Below are 17,105 nucleotides of genomic sequence, written 5' to 3'. Positions count from 1 at the left end.
CATGTTGCCTCGGGGCTAATTGCATAATCTAATCATCTATATAGCCGTATCTGGTGCTATACTTAATTGCTCTTGAGTGCTTCTGAAATCAAAAAAAGGAACATAACATAAAAAGATATTGTGGTGAATCTCCCCGCTGTGTGGCGAGCTCATTTGTATTCGGTATACCATCTGATTAAAAATATTCATAACACACAAGAGAAATGACTAACAAGCAATTAGTGCAGCCCGTCGACACCGGGAACAGTGACTAAAATATGTCCATTAGCTATAGCATCACGCTCCCACACGATAACACTGTGGCTCATATGAGACGTCTGCAGGATTAATACACTGCGGGTCTGTAAACTCACGTGTGTGTTTCAATGTACTACACGTGCACCCATTTAATTATACCTGTGTATTAGTGATAAGTAACATTATTAATTCACTCGGTGGTAAAATTAATTTGTACCGGTTAAACTTTCATATCTGATTCACAATTAAATAAATATTTTGTCAGAATAACATTAGAAATGTTAATTAGGATCAATGTTTAATCCGCCAAACTCAAGTTTTTACTCATTCATGATGAATGATGTGTTGTGACACAGCTTAACATCTGTTCAAAGGGTTGTGCTGGTTTCTGCTGCGGCTAAAACACAAAGGAACTGGAAGCTGAATTACAGAACAAGACCGAAATAAAAAAGGTTAATTTTATACTTATCGACAACAAACTAGTTCAATTTCTTAAAGGCAAGTTCCAACATTTAATATCTTATTCTTCATCCCACAAGTTAAAGCGGTGACTTACTTTTTTCCAACATCTTAAAAAAAGGGCACTCGTCTTATTTCACGCTTCTCGCACAGTTTGGAAAATCTAATTCAAAAATTCACCGATGAAAAATGTGGCTGAAATCGTCAAGAGCAAATCTTTAATGTCCTAAAGTGGGTGAAAGCAGCGAGCGATGATTTCACTCATCTTCCTCTCAGCTTCCTCTCAGCTTCCTCTCAGCTTCCTGTGGTTTCTCCTGACACTGGCGGCTTCATGTGCAGCCCCTCCCGGGCCTCGGCCACACGCAACCACTGCCGATGGTCCTTTTCTCTGCTAAATCCGTGCGTGAGGCTGGAAACCTCCACCGGACGCAGATGGACACTGGCTGGTTTGTTGTGTTGCAGGTGAGCTACTGAACAAATAGTAACTCGCGGTTGATTGTGTGAGGGACGGATTAAACTGGAATTAACCCAAATTGCCTGCGGCAGCCAACATCTGTGAGACGGCTCATTCTGCAGACTAATGTCCAAATTCAAATCAGCCATGCAAGTGCAAGGTACAAAACACCCAGTCAAAAATAAAATCAATTTCTCCGAGATCCAAACAAAAAGCCACACAAGTCAGCATCTGCCTCTGAACCCAGTCTCTGTGCCACTCGCTCACCAGCATACTGTTCTATATCTGCCCCTGATGAAGACCACTGTGTAGCTTCTAAACTCTTTCTTCTCATAAATAGAAGTTTTAATATTTCTTCCACATTTCCATTTGCTCATAACATCATAATGACTGAGCCACAATCAGAAATTTAGAAATGAGTGCAAATTTAGTGCAAGGGACCAACTAAAATATCACATTTTTACTTTTGACAGCAATTACGAACTTTCTTGGTTATGGAACAATACTTTTTACGATTCTTCCTGGCAGAAGAAATGTCTCAGAGATCTGAGCTAAATTACTTAAGTCTGCATACTTATGTCAAAGTGACAATTTAGCTTTCAATTTATATTCATGGGAAATTGAATGTGGTTTGAAAAACATATTTTTGGCCTCTTAAGACCACCTAGAGGTAATTTCAACTTCAACTTTTGATCAGTTCTTATCTGGACTCTAAGATGAACTGATTAGAGTCATGGTGACCTCATATTAATCAGGATGACAAATGTCATAAAAGCTGTTGTGCTGTATTACTAGTTTAGTTTTAAGTCTTGTGGATGCAAGTCCTTTTGTTTTAGGGCCGCTGCAGTGTAAATGTGTTTAAATATGACGTATCAGTGATGCACAGTCAATCACAGGCTTCTCTGAGTTCATTCACAACCAAATCAGGTGTCATTGATCCTGCAGGAGTAATACAGTCAGTGGGTCCAAATCACTTAAGTGTTTGCAGGTGAAAAGACAGAGAGAGAGAGAGTGTGGAGAAAAGGGGAAAAACACCTCTGGTGCTCACTAAGCGGAGGATCAATGGCTGTAGGCTTGTGACAATACCTGCCAGCTTTGGGTGATGAAGACCAATGAGCGGAGAGAGAACTGACGGTGACGCCGCTCCCTCTTCCTCTCATTAGGAGAGGAGGAGTAAGACGAATAGAAGAAGAGAGGGAGCAGCACCCAGGGACAGGTTGTGATGGAAAGCTGTGGTGTGGCTCTGTAATGATGCACTCCTCCAATCTAAGGCAGAAATAGATGACCCTCCTCTTCCTCCTCACTTTATCAAAGCTGCACGTACATTTGCACACCACACGGCCTGCGTGTTGTAAACATTTCTATTTCGTAAAATATATCGTTTATATTCACTCGAGTAGAGGCAACGTTTTCTTTTACAGGCTAGAATTAAAACCATATACTATCTTGCGGAGCGCCAACTGAAATGCAATACGGGGTCATTGTGTGAAAACGATGTCTCCTGAGTCAAATATCTGTTGCCTCAATGGAGTGAAAGTGGAATCGCTCAGCGGCGGCGGTGGCGGCAAACGGAGCAGCGTGAGGGCCCGCGACGCGTATTTATCCATATTGTTTTATGTCTTCCAAGGGCAACGGAGCCAGACAGGGTTTGCCTGCTTGAGGATAATATATCCACTTCTGCATCGGAGCTGAGTGCGCGCGCCCACAGCTGGGAAGCAGCCTGGAATATGATTGCCAATTTATAGTGTACTTTTGTCAGGATCAAATGGAATTGGATGTACGGCTGAATTTCAAAATACCTTCCCATACCACCTTTAAATCGGGTCAGGAGCTCCCCTCCGACGATCCATCAGAAGAATCAAATTCCTTCGCCGTGTCTGGGAAATGTTTTTAAATTGACTTTGTGGAAGCACAATGTCCACTCTTGTAGACTTATGGGACTTGAGGACTTTGAATATATCTTTAAAAGGAAATACATTATTTGCCAAATTCAATTTTTGTAAGTACGGCGTGTGTTTGTGCCGCAGTGTGTTTGGCTCCCGAGGCTGGAAATAGAAAGTGTACATAAATCCCTTCTGGATACGTCTGCTCTGAAACCTGAATTGTCTGCCTTCCGTATCTCCTCTATGATGCATGACAGGAAGCACTGCTGCCTGCTTCCCTTTTGAGTTTCTCTGTTTGCTGGTGATAATTACAGAAGATTACTTCTTTGCCTTTTTTGTTCACAAGACAAGAGAAACAAACAAAAAAACAATTTCTCCCTGATACAATCCTATAACGTCTAAATGTGCAGTGCTTTATTCAATTTGCCGAGAAAATGAAAACGAAAGGAAATCCCTCAGGTGATGAAATAGAGATAAAATGTGTGTATGCCAATAAAAGCATTTCTTCTTCTTTCTTTTTTTTTAAAAATGATCTCAGAGAATGTATGTAGAGTTTATATATATCTATGTTGTTGAGGAAAGGGACTCCGTTGCAGAGAATTCTGTAGAGAAAACATCGTGGACGTATATTGAGATAAGTGAGATAATGCAAAGCTTGTCAAAATCTCTTTACACCTCCTTTGCCTGTAGAAAATAAATAAATAAATGCTTTTTTAGCTGGTGCAGAACATCCGTTACAACAGATTCCAGTGTGGACAAGTGATGAAAACCCCTTCAACCCCCAGCGTGGGAACATGTGTGTGTCACCGCCCACTGCAGGGAAGGAAGAAGCAAGTGATTTGTGGACGGAGAGGGTGGCGTTAAAAAAAAAGTGGAACAGAGAAATGGATTAAGGAGGAGGGAGAGAGTGGGAGTCATCAGATAGATGTGAGGATATAATGGGACGTATTCATTTCCCTGCTGCATAATGTCCTTTGTAGTGTCAGTTTGGTTACTTTATTAATGACTCACTCTGGGCGGCATCGATGCGGGTGATATTTCAAAGTACCCCTCACTGCGTTGATGGGGGGAAAAAAGAAAAAAGGCTTCGAAATGACACACGTGCAGACGTCTCTTTGATCCAGTGCAGCCCCCCTTTTATTTTTGAATAATGACACTTTTTTAGAAAGATAATGTCTGTCAGATGAAGTCCACAGGTGGATGATACCTCAGTGGAATGTAATCAAAAGAGGCTTAAATCGACGTGCGGATTAAACCGCTGTGGGCTGCTTGCAATAAGCAGAAGGGAATCATATGTAAGCAGGAGAAAGCGAATGAATTTGATCTATTGGAGATGGAAAGAATATGAGTAGTGAACGAGGGAATCAGAGGTGGAAGAAGGAGAGAAAGACGGAGGGAGAGAAAAGAAGTTTTAGCGAGAAGTTTTGGAGACAAAAGTAGGGGCTCAAAAAAGAAGAGGTTTTTGGAGCAGGTCAATTCAAGGTGGAGAAGTGCTTAAAGAGAGGGTATCAGCAGCAGCCCGTTACTTCTGATGAATGGAGGTCAGCCGGCGAGAAGAAAGGGACGCTGATAACAACAGATAAACTGAGAGGAGAAGCAAACACAGACCTCAATCCTTTACGTCTAACGACCACCCGGTTCGATACCCGCGTGCCGACCCACCGGCCACCCAACAATAGCCTCAGACACAGGCTAAGTGATAACGTGGACGTGATGAATATACGTTCATAGACTTTCCTTTGCTTTATCTCCTCTCGTTCGCCCCTGCGCATCACCGATTGATGCCAGCCCCCGATAGGCTTGTGTTCGGGAGCTCGCTGCTGATTAGAGACATTCAAACTTGAATTGTGTTGCAATTTGCGGCCGTTTGAGAGCTAAGTGTGATAGCGTCACCATTCTCAACTTGGCTGCTGCTGACAGCCCCTGAAAAGGTGTAACCTCCCTGTCAATGTGGCACCATTTTAGCTTCGGAAGCCTGCGCGCCACATCGGGTTTCCATCTGTCACTGCCACGGCCAGGAGCCTAATTGGCAAAACTTTGCTGTAGCTGTTGTTTAGACACAACAAGCTCAAACAAAGACGAGGGAAAGTCACCAGTATGTTTATATAGAGACTCTGTTTTTCAAGTTCAGTCACTGCGGCTATTAGACAAAACAGCGCTTTCAAGGTGAATGAACATGCCTCTTCTGGATAAAGCTGAGAGTGCTCAGATTGACATCCCACATCCCCACAGGGAAGAAATGAAGTGCATTCAAATGAATTCTGCTGGAGAGCAGCTGGCGCCTGCAGCTGACGCTCTTGTTGTTTTTTTGATCCCTTGCTTCACACCTCCCCCCCCGCTCCTGTGCGGTGAAGTGAGAGGTGTGTGTGAGGTAGAAGTATTGACGAGCTTGCCAACTAGAGAAGGGGACGGGAGCAGAGTGACGGTGAGGAAACGATACTGTCAGGGTTACGCCACATCACTTACCACGCAACTCTACACCCCCCCCACTCTCCTGGGATGCTGGGTTTACATCGCAACAGGACCCGCCGGCGTGAATAAAATGTAACGTGCAAAGTTTTCAAAGTCAAGTCGGTTTATAGGGGAAGTCCTCATTATTTGGTCGCCGGTGCCAGGAGGCTCTTCAGAGGCTGTGATTGTGTCACCGGGCCACTTCACCGTTGTTCCCCGCTCTCCATGCAGCAGGGCGGTTTTTGATGTGCTGACTGTTAGCTCTGGTCCCCTCAGCTGCTCGGCTCTGACTCAGGGATCCATGAATAGAAATACTTGGGGTAAATACACGCTTGGTTTCACGCTCAGAAATTTCTTTCTGCAAGCTTCAGCAGATCTGGTGTAAAGCAGAAAAAAAAAAGAAAAGTAAAAGCAAAACTTATTGCAGATTTCAGCTCTGCTTGGATCCAGGATGTATTGATTGACATTTACAGGTTGGCTGTTTTTATTTTCACGTTTGCTACATCTCACATTTTGTTTACTTCTAAGAAACATGCAGCGAAATAACAAGCGCTGTGAGACGGTCATCTACAAAAATCCATTTTATTCATGAGGCTGTAGATCGGGTGCTAATAAGTACTGGAGTTGAGTGGAGCCGTTCAGATTGAAAATTAAAGTTCAGGCTGTGCCACAGCAGTATCTTATACATCTCGCAGTGGGATGCTGGGTAGAAGTGTCCTCACAGGAGAACAGGTGAGTCATGATCTCACACAGCAGTATGTGTCAGGACTTACTCACCGGCTTATTACCACCTTCATCCAGACAGAACCCTGTTGTGAACTGTAGGATTTGTTAGTAAGAGATGTGTGTCTGTGTGTTCATGTCATATAAAGTCATTTGGAGCCAGAGTCTGCAAAGTAGTGATCGTAGTTTGAAGCCTGAGGTCCCGTGGATACATGCTCTTGACCAATCGACAGAATTTTGCATTAAAATAACCAGAAAAACTGTTTAATATAAGAATTGCCCACAATCACAGTCACCATCTTCGAGCAAATGTACTTTCTACCTGAATTCTGCCTTCACATGTTGACAACTGAAGACCCACCAGCAGCAGAGGGGCTTCTTCTCCCCTCCTCGCTCAGCTGCTCCTCCTCTACGACGCGTCTCTGTGTTTACTGCTCCAGTGTTGTTTTACAGGCCCAGCAGGTGTAGCCAGGGTTCGGCAGCCCGGGCCGGGAACCAGATGGTTTCATGACTCAGGTGCTTCATGCCCGGCTAACCTGCCAGCTGCCGGTGTCTGAGGCCCAGCCTGATTGATTCCCCCTCTCCCTGTCTCTCTCTCCCCTGGCTCCATCTTGGGCTGTAGATGTAGCCAGACCTGGGTGGGTCAGCCAGATCTATAGTGAGGTGTGTGCACTGACATTTACCTTGATGGAGACAACGGCAGTGCAAGATTGAGGGGGAGAGGGAAATGTAAAGTGGGGAAGGAGTGAGACGGTGGCTGGATGAAATGTCAGGCTACTGGCAGGCTGTCTGGCTGGTTGACTGGCTGGATCGTTGGCAAACTACCCAGCATGCATGCAGAGACAGAGACATGCGCACACACACACACACATATACAGCGATCCATGCATGCTGACTAGTCTAACGAATCATTGGTAAATCCATAAGTGCAGACCTGTGTACACGTACTGTAACTGCGCACACTCAAAGAGCACATGTGAGTGCAACAGTGCAGGAAGGTCAGTGAACATCAGCTGAAGCTACTTTAACAGTGCTGAAGGTCACAGTGATTACTTGTCAATTCCCTGAAAGCAAATAGTAAAAAATGACATCCTTTATACTGTAGATTATAATGATATTCTATAAGAAAGATGGCTGCAGACACAAAAAAAGTTTTATTTACAGCCTAAAATGAATTATAGAAGACATGACAGTAAAGTGTTCTGTTATTTCTCTTTGGCCTTTTCTCACTTTTCTTTCTTCGACTGTCTGATTGAGTTTATTCACACAAACTGCATGTGAGCATACTTCACTTCTAACAGCTGTCCCAGCCTCCGTCTCATTCTCTTTTGGCCCCCTCAACCCTCTTCAGCAAATATCAGGCGAAGTGGCACTTCTCCATTTCTATCTATCAGATGCACTGCGGGTTCTTGAGGCGGTATTGATTTTCACCAGAGGTGACATTTGCTGTGTGCTCTGCCAAGTCATTGCTCCAATCACCTGACTGGTCCTTTGAATTTGAACTGAATCCGATGTCAAACTCTCGAGCAACGAGCCGACCCGCTGGTGCTCCTCCTGCGTGAATCCGAGTTGAACCAACAACGGACCAGAAGCCACTCAGACTCGTCCTTTAGTCATCCGGCTCTCTCATTTTAATCAATACTACTGTCTACATATCCTCGTGCAGCCGGCCGGTGCAAATAACACTACATTGCAAAATACTGACCTTGTGAGGATGATGCAGTTTATTTCAGGTTTTAAAGTAAAACAAAGCTCTTGGTGTTTCTTTTTCTGCACTTTTCACCTTGGTGGGAATAAAGTGGGACGACGTGATCTAAATGCTGGAGGCAAAGCATATGGATCTTGTTCTCCTGATTGAGCATTCCTTCACTGCACTTAGAGAGCTAACATAAACCTAAAGACCTGCACTCCAAGTGGTTGTCGATAGATAGCTGTGTTTATCTCCCCTCAATGCAAACCAATCTATATGAAACCAATCCAGCCCACATGTGTTTTTACTCCCTCCTCCAGGGCTCCTCCAATTTCACTGTTTTTATTTCTTCGCAAAAATAATAATGATCGGTGATGCCCGACCCGGGGTATATCGGGATTACATTACAATGCATTGATCCAATTGTAGACGTGCCACTGAGGGACAACACTGAAGCAGCAGGAGACTGTAAGCTTATTACAAACTGCAAAAATATTTCCAATAAGGCGAGTTAGAGGTATTAGGAGAGAAGGTGCTCCTGGAAAAAAATTGAGTCTTCAAGAGGTTCTTGAATAAAGAGAGGAACACCCCCTGCTGTGGAAGCATTGTATAGCTTGTTCACCGTGGAACCACAAAGAGGAACAGTCTGGATTGTGAGTGCCACGTGTGCAGGGATGGAGTCAGACGATGTTCCATGGAATGGAATCTAGTGGCCGAGATGGAGCCCAGCCTGTATAATTGAGTTCGATTAGATGGATGAGGTTCCTCTTAGATAAGCATTGGTGGCTTGACTTTGACTCAGGCAGCCATGGGGGAGCCAGCGGAGGTGGATGAGCAGCAGCGTGACATGTGCCCTTTGAGGCTGAGTGAAGAGCAGACACGCCGCTGGTTTCTGGAGCATTGGAAGTGGCTCCGGTGTGCACGCCTGCCAGAAGGCCATCGCTGTAGCTGAGGCAAGACACCTTGCACCAGGAGGTGGGGAGCATTCTGAGTCTTGTTCTGCTTTTTAAAAAATGTTGAACTGCATAAAGTGCAACGGGCCAGTTAAAGAAAGATGGGTGATGCATGTCAAGTTTCTCTGGACAGTTGTTGGGGTGAGAGATTGATTTGTTGTGTTTAATAAGAGTTCAGTCTTAGAGAGGTTAGTTGGAGGTAGAGTTACTTTAGATTGTGGATATGTCTGAGAAACATCCAGAGACCAGTGCAGAGGCTGTAAAGTCAGGGATGGGGAATGTGAGGAGATAGTGTAAGAAGTAGTGTAAGAGAAGAGGCTGTGGCACGAAGCCTTGAGCCAACGCTGCAGGGGGAATGGGATAGGGATGTTTTGTTCGTGCCATGAAAAGCGAGAGAACTAAGATTACCAATCAATTCGCACTTTGCCCCACTGCTCTCTCTCACTTTGTCAACAATTCCCACTAAATACTCACAGATGGATTTATCGCTCGGGCTCTTTGTCGATCATCTCATTAAGCCGGTGCAACAATACGCAATTTTCTGCGGGTTCCAGCGTTACTTGAGCACGATAATTGATATCTATTGTGCATAGATATTGTTTTTGTGCACCCGAGGCCCTTTGTTTCCCCTCGACCAGACCACAGTAATTCCTCTATGTAGCCGCTCGGCTCTGGCAAATTCATACGGAGCAAATCACTGCACAACAATGGCTTCACAGAGACATCAAACAGGGGAGATAGTGAAGCTGAAACGCACAGAAATCAATTAATGCCTTTCATCGGACCCTACTGGGGAAAACACACCTTGAAGTTCAGGAAGCGGGGATTCACATCTCACACAAATCACTTCACACATCCCCCGCTGTTTCTCTTTGCATGTACGTATGTTACAGGATGTGTAGTTCCATTCCCGATCTCTGTCCACTGAGGATTCTCTGAGTGTTTCTGTGTCGAGATTTAAAACCTTGGCTTCTTTTTTCCTTTACCGTTGTGTGATCAGCGCTTTGGCAACGTCCTCTTTTTGTCTGAAAAACACTACCTTGAAATTCCCATGCACATTTACTTAGTCAGAAAAATCTCTCTCAAAGATCGCGTTTCGCTGTACTCTCTATATTTATTTTGGCAATGTGCTAAATATTGTAGGACGTACGAACAAACCCCATAAGGAGGAACACAACGCTACCCAGCGACCGCGTCACTGTGATATGAAGTAGACATAATCTCCAGAGACAAGCTGACAGCAGATGCAGCAAATGCATATTTGACTAATATACATCCAGACAGGAGAAGGGGACGAGCAGTCAGCAGGTAGAGACCACAGGGATGTGTCAGGAGCTAGCTCGCAGGAAAGCAGGTTGCATTATAAGAAGAAGGAAATGTCTTGGCTGATAAATAGATTGTAATGTTTAAAACTGTCCAATCAATAGTGAAAATCTATGTAAACAGGAAGTCATGACTGATAAGAAGGACTCAATAAACTTCACAGATCATAGACACGAACAAGATCTTTAAAAACACCTGAAGATTACAGCTCATGAGTTTGTAGAAAATTGTCATATTGCATAAGATATTACATTTCTCTGTTCAGTACTTCAATCAAAACATATTCAATATTTAAACTGAAAATATTGAACCCGGCCATCACACAGTTAAAGATATGTTTTGATTAACATAATCAGTTCAGAAAGCCTTCAAAGTCCAACTCGGAGCCAGGGCCCTGTGGCTACACATATTGATATTTATTATTTTAAGTTCACTTGGACAGAGATGTGGATGTTTATATTCATTGCACACTAATCCTTAAATCCCGCCACATGTAAAATAGCCAATGAGCTTTAAACAGAATATATGTGTATGTATTTAAGAACCCTCTCACTTGAGGAACACATGGTTGAGGCATGAAAGGACAACATGTGCAGTGGAATATGAATTCACGCCGACGCAAACAAAAGAGCCCGAACAAGAAAGTCCTGATACAGATCTTTGCCTGTAAAGTAATTAATAGACAAAGTGTCCGTTTATCCTTTGAGATTATATTTTTCAATTAATTCTTCTTGTGTAAAAAGGCTTTTTTTCAGAACAGTAAAAAGATGGACATTGTTGATAAAATGCCTGGATTCAGTCGGCTCTGCTTGAAAGATGTAACCTTCACATGTCTAGTGGGTTCTTAAATGGTTTCCTGATGGAGAAAGTTGCACACAATAATGGCCTCCCTTCGCAGACACCATTGTGATTAGCACAGTGTTGCCTTAATGCCTTAATGCCTTCACTCTCCTACTGTGAGTCACTGGGTCCGGATTGTAATATGTCCCCTTTAATGGACATTAAAATGGGTTCTCGTGTTGCTGAGTCCTGCTGAGGGATGTGCTTATAGTGTACTTTGTGTTCGCAGGTATCCTCATGCTTGTGTGCACATTTCACTCTACCTGTGTGTGTGTGTGTGTGCATATGGTAATGTCTGTTCCTGCATATGTATGTGCGTTCCATGTAACCTTGCTACGCTGACAGGCCTCTGCCATTTAGTCAACCTGATCGAGTTTATGGGCCGACAAGCATTGTATCCCACGTCGTCAGGAAGCCTCCTGATGGAATCGAATTAACATTTTGACACCAGCGGGGAAACACTATACGGCCCCAGGGTGCAGTGATTACTTTGCAGGGACATTACATGTAATAACCTCTGAACGTCTGAACGTCTGCCAAAAGCTTGTTGATCCTGCAGACAGATCTCTGGTGACAGCCTAGCCCACTGTGAGAGAGGACTGATGTCACTGTCACACCAAACCCAGTGAAACATGCTAAATCTGTCATTTAGTTTTCTCTCCAAAAGTTTCACGGTGCAAAACAGAACTGAAAATGCCACAATAGACACAAATAGGCTTTAGTATAATATATCTTCAAGGTATAATCATTCATTTTCCACTGAAATACCCCCGACAAAGGGGATGGATTTCAGAAACACTCGTATATTGATCATAACAAGATTCCTTGAAACTTGTATTTCCTCTTGTCTCGCTGAAAATGTTTACTTGGTTCAGTACCACTGTAATTTTTTCACTGATTAATGTCTTGACACCACTTCACTTGTTTCCCTAAAATTAATAAGCACGCCATAAATCAGGTGTTGGGGAACCGCTGGCCCCCCGGGCTGTGGAGAACCTGCAAGACTATTCATAACTACATGAAAGCAACTCAAACACACCAACAATAATCCTAATGACACCGACTAATTTTCTGTGCACTAATGGGAAATAAGAAAAATACGAGGCTCACTCCCCTTCTGGTTGTTTGTCTGTCAGGAGACGTCAGGGTGAGCAAAACAAACGAGCAGCTGAGAAACATCATGGCTGCTGTCGGCCCACGATGTTGTGATTTCCGAGAAGAATGGACAAACGGTAAAGAAATGTCTGATCTCAAGAGTTATTACAGCTGGAAACATGCAGATAAACTGGATTCGTTGTAAGGACAAATGTTGTTAGATAAAGAAACGCTCTGCGGTGCTGTTCGAGTGCCCAACAAGCAGCTGCTGTGGGATCTAATTCTGACAGGAGCGATGTTTGTGCTGATAGCTAAGAAGCTGAAACCTCGTTCAGAAGCAGAATTTGTAAAGCAGGGAGCCTTGTTTTTCCGGAGCAGAGCTGCAGGTACCAGAGGATGTTTCATAGTGTGAGTTTGTCTCAAACAATTGTTGCAGAGTGAACTACTGATATTGCACAAGATACTGAAAGGAACAAAAAAAAAACACTGAATGAGACTGTGAGAAACTTCCAGTCTTGCTCTGAGGTCTGCGAAGAAACCGAAAACAGAACAAACTCAACCAAACACAACACTTTTTTGTGCGTGGGTTTGACACAAGGGACCATTACCGTCTCTGCAGGTCATGCATGGCACAACCAGAGGTGAGGATTAGTTTTATTTTGTTGTTTTGGCTCAAACCAGCGTTGAGTAGCATCGTAAATACAATCTGAACAATCGTGGAGCCCATCGACAATCATCTGATGAGCCTCTGGGGTCAGCAGCCAATATTTTGGTGCTTCGATATCTGTCTTCCTTTGGCCGTACACTGTTTACAGTTTCATCACCTGAGTACGTTTCTCTACACAAAACACAAACAGAGATAGTTTGCTCTAGGTCCAGATGATATTTTGGCTTAATGTCCACTAGCAGTTATCTGCATATGCATGGAGGTAAATTAAAAACAAAAAGCAAAAGCAGTTCCAACCATCACATTAGAGAGTTATATAGTAAGTTAGGTTAGCAAGTAAAGTTTTTTGTACGGCACCTTCCACAGATGTACAACCACAGCATTGCATTTAAAATATAGTGGAATATATAAAACAGCAAAAAGCAAAAAAACGACAAAACAATGAGGACAGACACATAAAAAGTACTAAATGTATTAGAGTATGTGTTCAGAAGAAGTGTGGCCCTCGAAGGATGTTATAAAACTGAAATCACCCCCGATAAAGGTTCCCCACCCCTCTTATAAAGAATCGTAACTCTGTGACAGACTACATCCAATCATCACCTCCTTTGTTAAAGCACTTTTGATATTTCCAGAGGAATTAGAGGAGAAGGAGAAGAGTAGGTGGGATGTGACTGGTTTGGTAGATAGATATTATATAAACTGGCTATTTACATCTGGTGACTACGCCCACTGTGTAATTAACAAATTACCACATTGGCACATAGGTGTTAGTAAAAGTACAATGGTTTTAAATGGATCCTCAGTGTTTTTATCAAGATGAAACATTTAGAAATAAAACAACTGTGGCCGATACTGAGGAATAAAGTCTTGCTTCTGTCACCTCCTCCCTTTATACCCTATGGAAACCGTGTATAGAAACCCCCCACAATGTGGATCAATGAATGGATCCTCACCTCCTCTCCTCCTTTGTCCTCTCTTCTCTACAGTGCCTCACTAATCGTTCCTCGGCACACAATGCGAAGCTGACCTGCAAAGTATCGGCAAGATGATGTTTCCAGGAAATCATTTGGGTTTGAAACCATGAAAATCCTCAGTTCTCTGAGCTGCGGTGTCTGTAGCGAGTCTGCTCTGACTATAATCATATAATGATTGAGCTGAACATAAAGAAGCGAGTGAGAGAGCTCGTGTTTGCTTATCTCTTGACCCCTGAACTCGGATGAAATGAGTGAGGATTCTCCAAGGGCCTGTCACAAATACAGACTTTCAGAGCTTGGAAACTGAGAATTACCAGCGAAAAAGGTTTTTACTGGGGGTTAAATATGTTGTAGGGTTATAATATTGAGTGTCTCCTGTTGCTTCTGTGGCACTTGACGTTTAAGGAGACATATTTCTACAATACACGATTTTTGTGATAATGCACATGAAATAATATATAAATTGTGGATGTTGATTACCATGGAAACGGTTATGGAAACAGCATTAACATTTGTAGGTTTGTCTTGAGGCCTCATCGTCAACAGACCTGAGGCTGTGACAGATCATCAAAGACATGACATCATTCTACATAAGGTTTTATTTCCACACATGATTTCTGTCCAACTCTTGGGAACCAGTTCCTCGAAAATCGGAGGCAGGCATCTCTCTCTCTCTCTCTCTCTCTCTCTCTCTCTCTCTCTCTCTCTCTCTCTCTCTCTCTCCCTCCTGGAGCAGTTTCAGTCTGGAGTCTTGACAGTTTACAAAATATTTCGGACCTGACCTGAATTTGGAATTTATTAATTTTTTTCTAAAACTAATTCTAAACAATATTATTTATAATAACAGACAACAGACGAACTCAGCCGCAGTTGTAACTGGGTCACAGCTGAAATTGTGAAATGATAAATACAAACGCTGCAGTTGAAAGCTGCTCTTTGAATTAATACATCACACACCTACAGTCAACCCAAATAGTTATTTGTGTTATTTGCTCTGCATCCGTCCTTAACTAGACTACATCCAGCGTCTCCCTGAGAATCAGTGCAGACGCAGCACTTCACCGCCTGTTTCCATGGGAATGATGTAATCCTCTTTTTTTTTACCTTTTGCATAAAAAGGAGGTTAAAGTCCTTTCTCTGCTGCCCAGTTTTTAAATGCAGTGATTTATAGAGTATATGGCTCAATGAAAGGCTGCTGCAGTGTTTGGGGTCTTTTTTAATTTGATTTTTCTAAATAACAGCCAAACGCTTTCCTGACCTTCAGAGTTTGAAAAGAGAGAAAATGAGAAACTGTTCAACACGTTGTTATTTTGTGTCATTTTTTAAATCCAACATTAAATTAAATCTCATTCTCCCAAATTCACTGGATGCTAATTGCCATTTAGTTCTAGTGCTGCTTTTGACTTTGTTTTACCTTCGCAAAGGAGATTATGTTTGTTTGTTTGTTAGTTAACGGGATTAAGCAAAAATCTATTGAAATCTACATGAAACTTGGTGGAAATAATAATGGAATATGACCCAAGACAGAATGCATTAATGTTTGTTGTGGAGTCAGCTCCTATTTTCCTTGGAGTCAATGTTTAACGTCTCTAAATAAATGGTTAACATATTTTTTTTGCTTCGGATTTGTTCAATTTCCCTAATTTAATGGGGACAACTGGGTAAAGATAGAATCAGTGTATGTTGTTTTTTTTCAATTATATGTTTTCAATGTTGACCTCTGGCTAAACCAACTAAATAAAACATGTCGGAAGTTTTAATATTTTAGACAGCCCCGGAGTTTTCAAAATAAAACGGGTCCAGCAGCGTTTCCAAACTTCTCAGGTTCAGCGGCTCTAAAACTCCAGAGTAGTGCGAACTGCAGGCGAGTCTGTATCAGGTTTCATATAGTGTAGAAGTACACACTACTTTTCTACACTGCACATGTGTGTGTTCGCTTCGGCCTGATGTTGTTTATTTAACACCAGAAAACCATTTTATTTAGTTTTCTCTCTCGCTGCCCGTCAGGTTTATCTGCACAGAACCAATGTGCTCGTGTGTGTGTTGTCCTGACCTCACCTTTTGTTGTCTGCGTTGCAGGTGGCTCCTGTGGGTGGCCAACAGGACGGAGGCCACGAGGGCTGTGTACCTGGCTTCCAGGTCAAACATTACCAGGTGGCGTTCAGCGGAGCTTTCCAGAAAGGCCAGCCGCTCGTACAAGGTCAGTGAAAGTAACACACACGGACGCGTGCAGAGCTTCCTGTTTCATTTCCAATCCAACTTTTTCTGCTTTGCTTTCGAAATTCACTCTTTTGTCATTAAACAACACAAATGTGCTGGGTGTACACACAAACACACACACACACACATCAGCTCTCAGCCTGTCTGGCTCCTGTGGATTCGAATAGCACGTCCCGGGGACCTGAACAAAGCTGAGTCTGGCTCCCGGTAGGTGAAGGTGATGGAGTGTCTGTACGTGTTCGTCTGGGCTGTTCGGTTCCTCTCATTCATTAGAATTCATACAAATATACAGGAGAAAGAACTCGTTGCTTTTTTGCATCACAATGACAAAAAAATAATTTGCGTCTGCAGAGTATTTCTCGTCGGTTGGTTGATATTTACCGTGTTTTCCTCTTTGGTTCCTCCTGAAAACAGCTTTGGGCTGCTCAGTTAACTGGGTTTGCCTTGCGACTGTTACGCTGGAGCTTCTCACTCCCAGTTCACCAGTTACCAGGTTTGATTCTACACATCCTTCTGCAGAACTCGGTCCTTAACAGCCTCCGATTCATATTTTCCTTTTTTTTATGCAGAAGTGCACGTTGGATCTCTGCAGGTTTATAATAGAAACATTAACGCTTTGAGAAGGAGGTCGCTGGGATTCACAGCCGAGGAGTCGTTGTCATGGAGGCTCACTTCTATCTCTGAGCCGGTAGTGAGGCAGCCTTATCGCCCTTCTGTCACGGCAGTGGCCAATCAGATCCCCCACAGACTCCTGCCCTGCAAAACTTAGACCACAGAAGTCCAATCTCAACTCTATATTGCTGCCACAACTTATTGGTCCAGTCCAGCACCTCTGGGACCCCGAGGCGACGCCGGGCTGCAGAGCTCCACTCGGGCTCCACAGAGATCAGAAATAATATATGCTGGCCCCTCAGCCGGCTCCTCTGGGGTTGTGAGTCTCTCCACAGACATCGACAAGGTGCAGTTTGCCGCCGGTGGCTGCTACCGGTGCTTTTCACTCATTTGCTTAATAATTCATTCACTTGTGCTGTTTTATTTTGTCACAATATGATGAAACACAAAGGAAATATGTAAATTCCAACGGGACTGATTCATAGTTTATTAATGGAGTCTGTCATTCAGTGCAGAACTCT

General features: G+C 43.3%; 1 protein-coding gene across 1 annotated transcript in view; it reads left to right on the top strand.

Moving 5' to 3' along the window:
• Positions 1-17,105, top strand: part of cdh13 (cadherin 13, H-cadherin (heart)) — a 283,404-nt gene that overhangs the window by 66,316 nt on the left and 199,983 nt on the right. Inside the window, exon 2 of the mRNA XM_035155785.2 lies at positions 15,832-15,952. Coding sequence (XP_035011676.1) covers positions 15,832-15,952 — 121 coding nt within the window. The remainder of the gene's footprint in view (positions 1-15,831; positions 15,953-17,105) is intronic.

The sequence above is a fragment of the Hippoglossus stenolepis genome, chromosome 5 (genome assembly GCF_022539355.2).
Source record: "Hippoglossus stenolepis isolate QCI-W04-F060 chromosome 5, HSTE1.2, whole genome shotgun sequence".
NCBI lineage: Eukaryota > Metazoa > Chordata > Actinopteri > Pleuronectiformes > Pleuronectidae > Hippoglossus > Hippoglossus stenolepis.
This window is presented reverse-complemented; position numbering and strand designations above follow the sequence as displayed.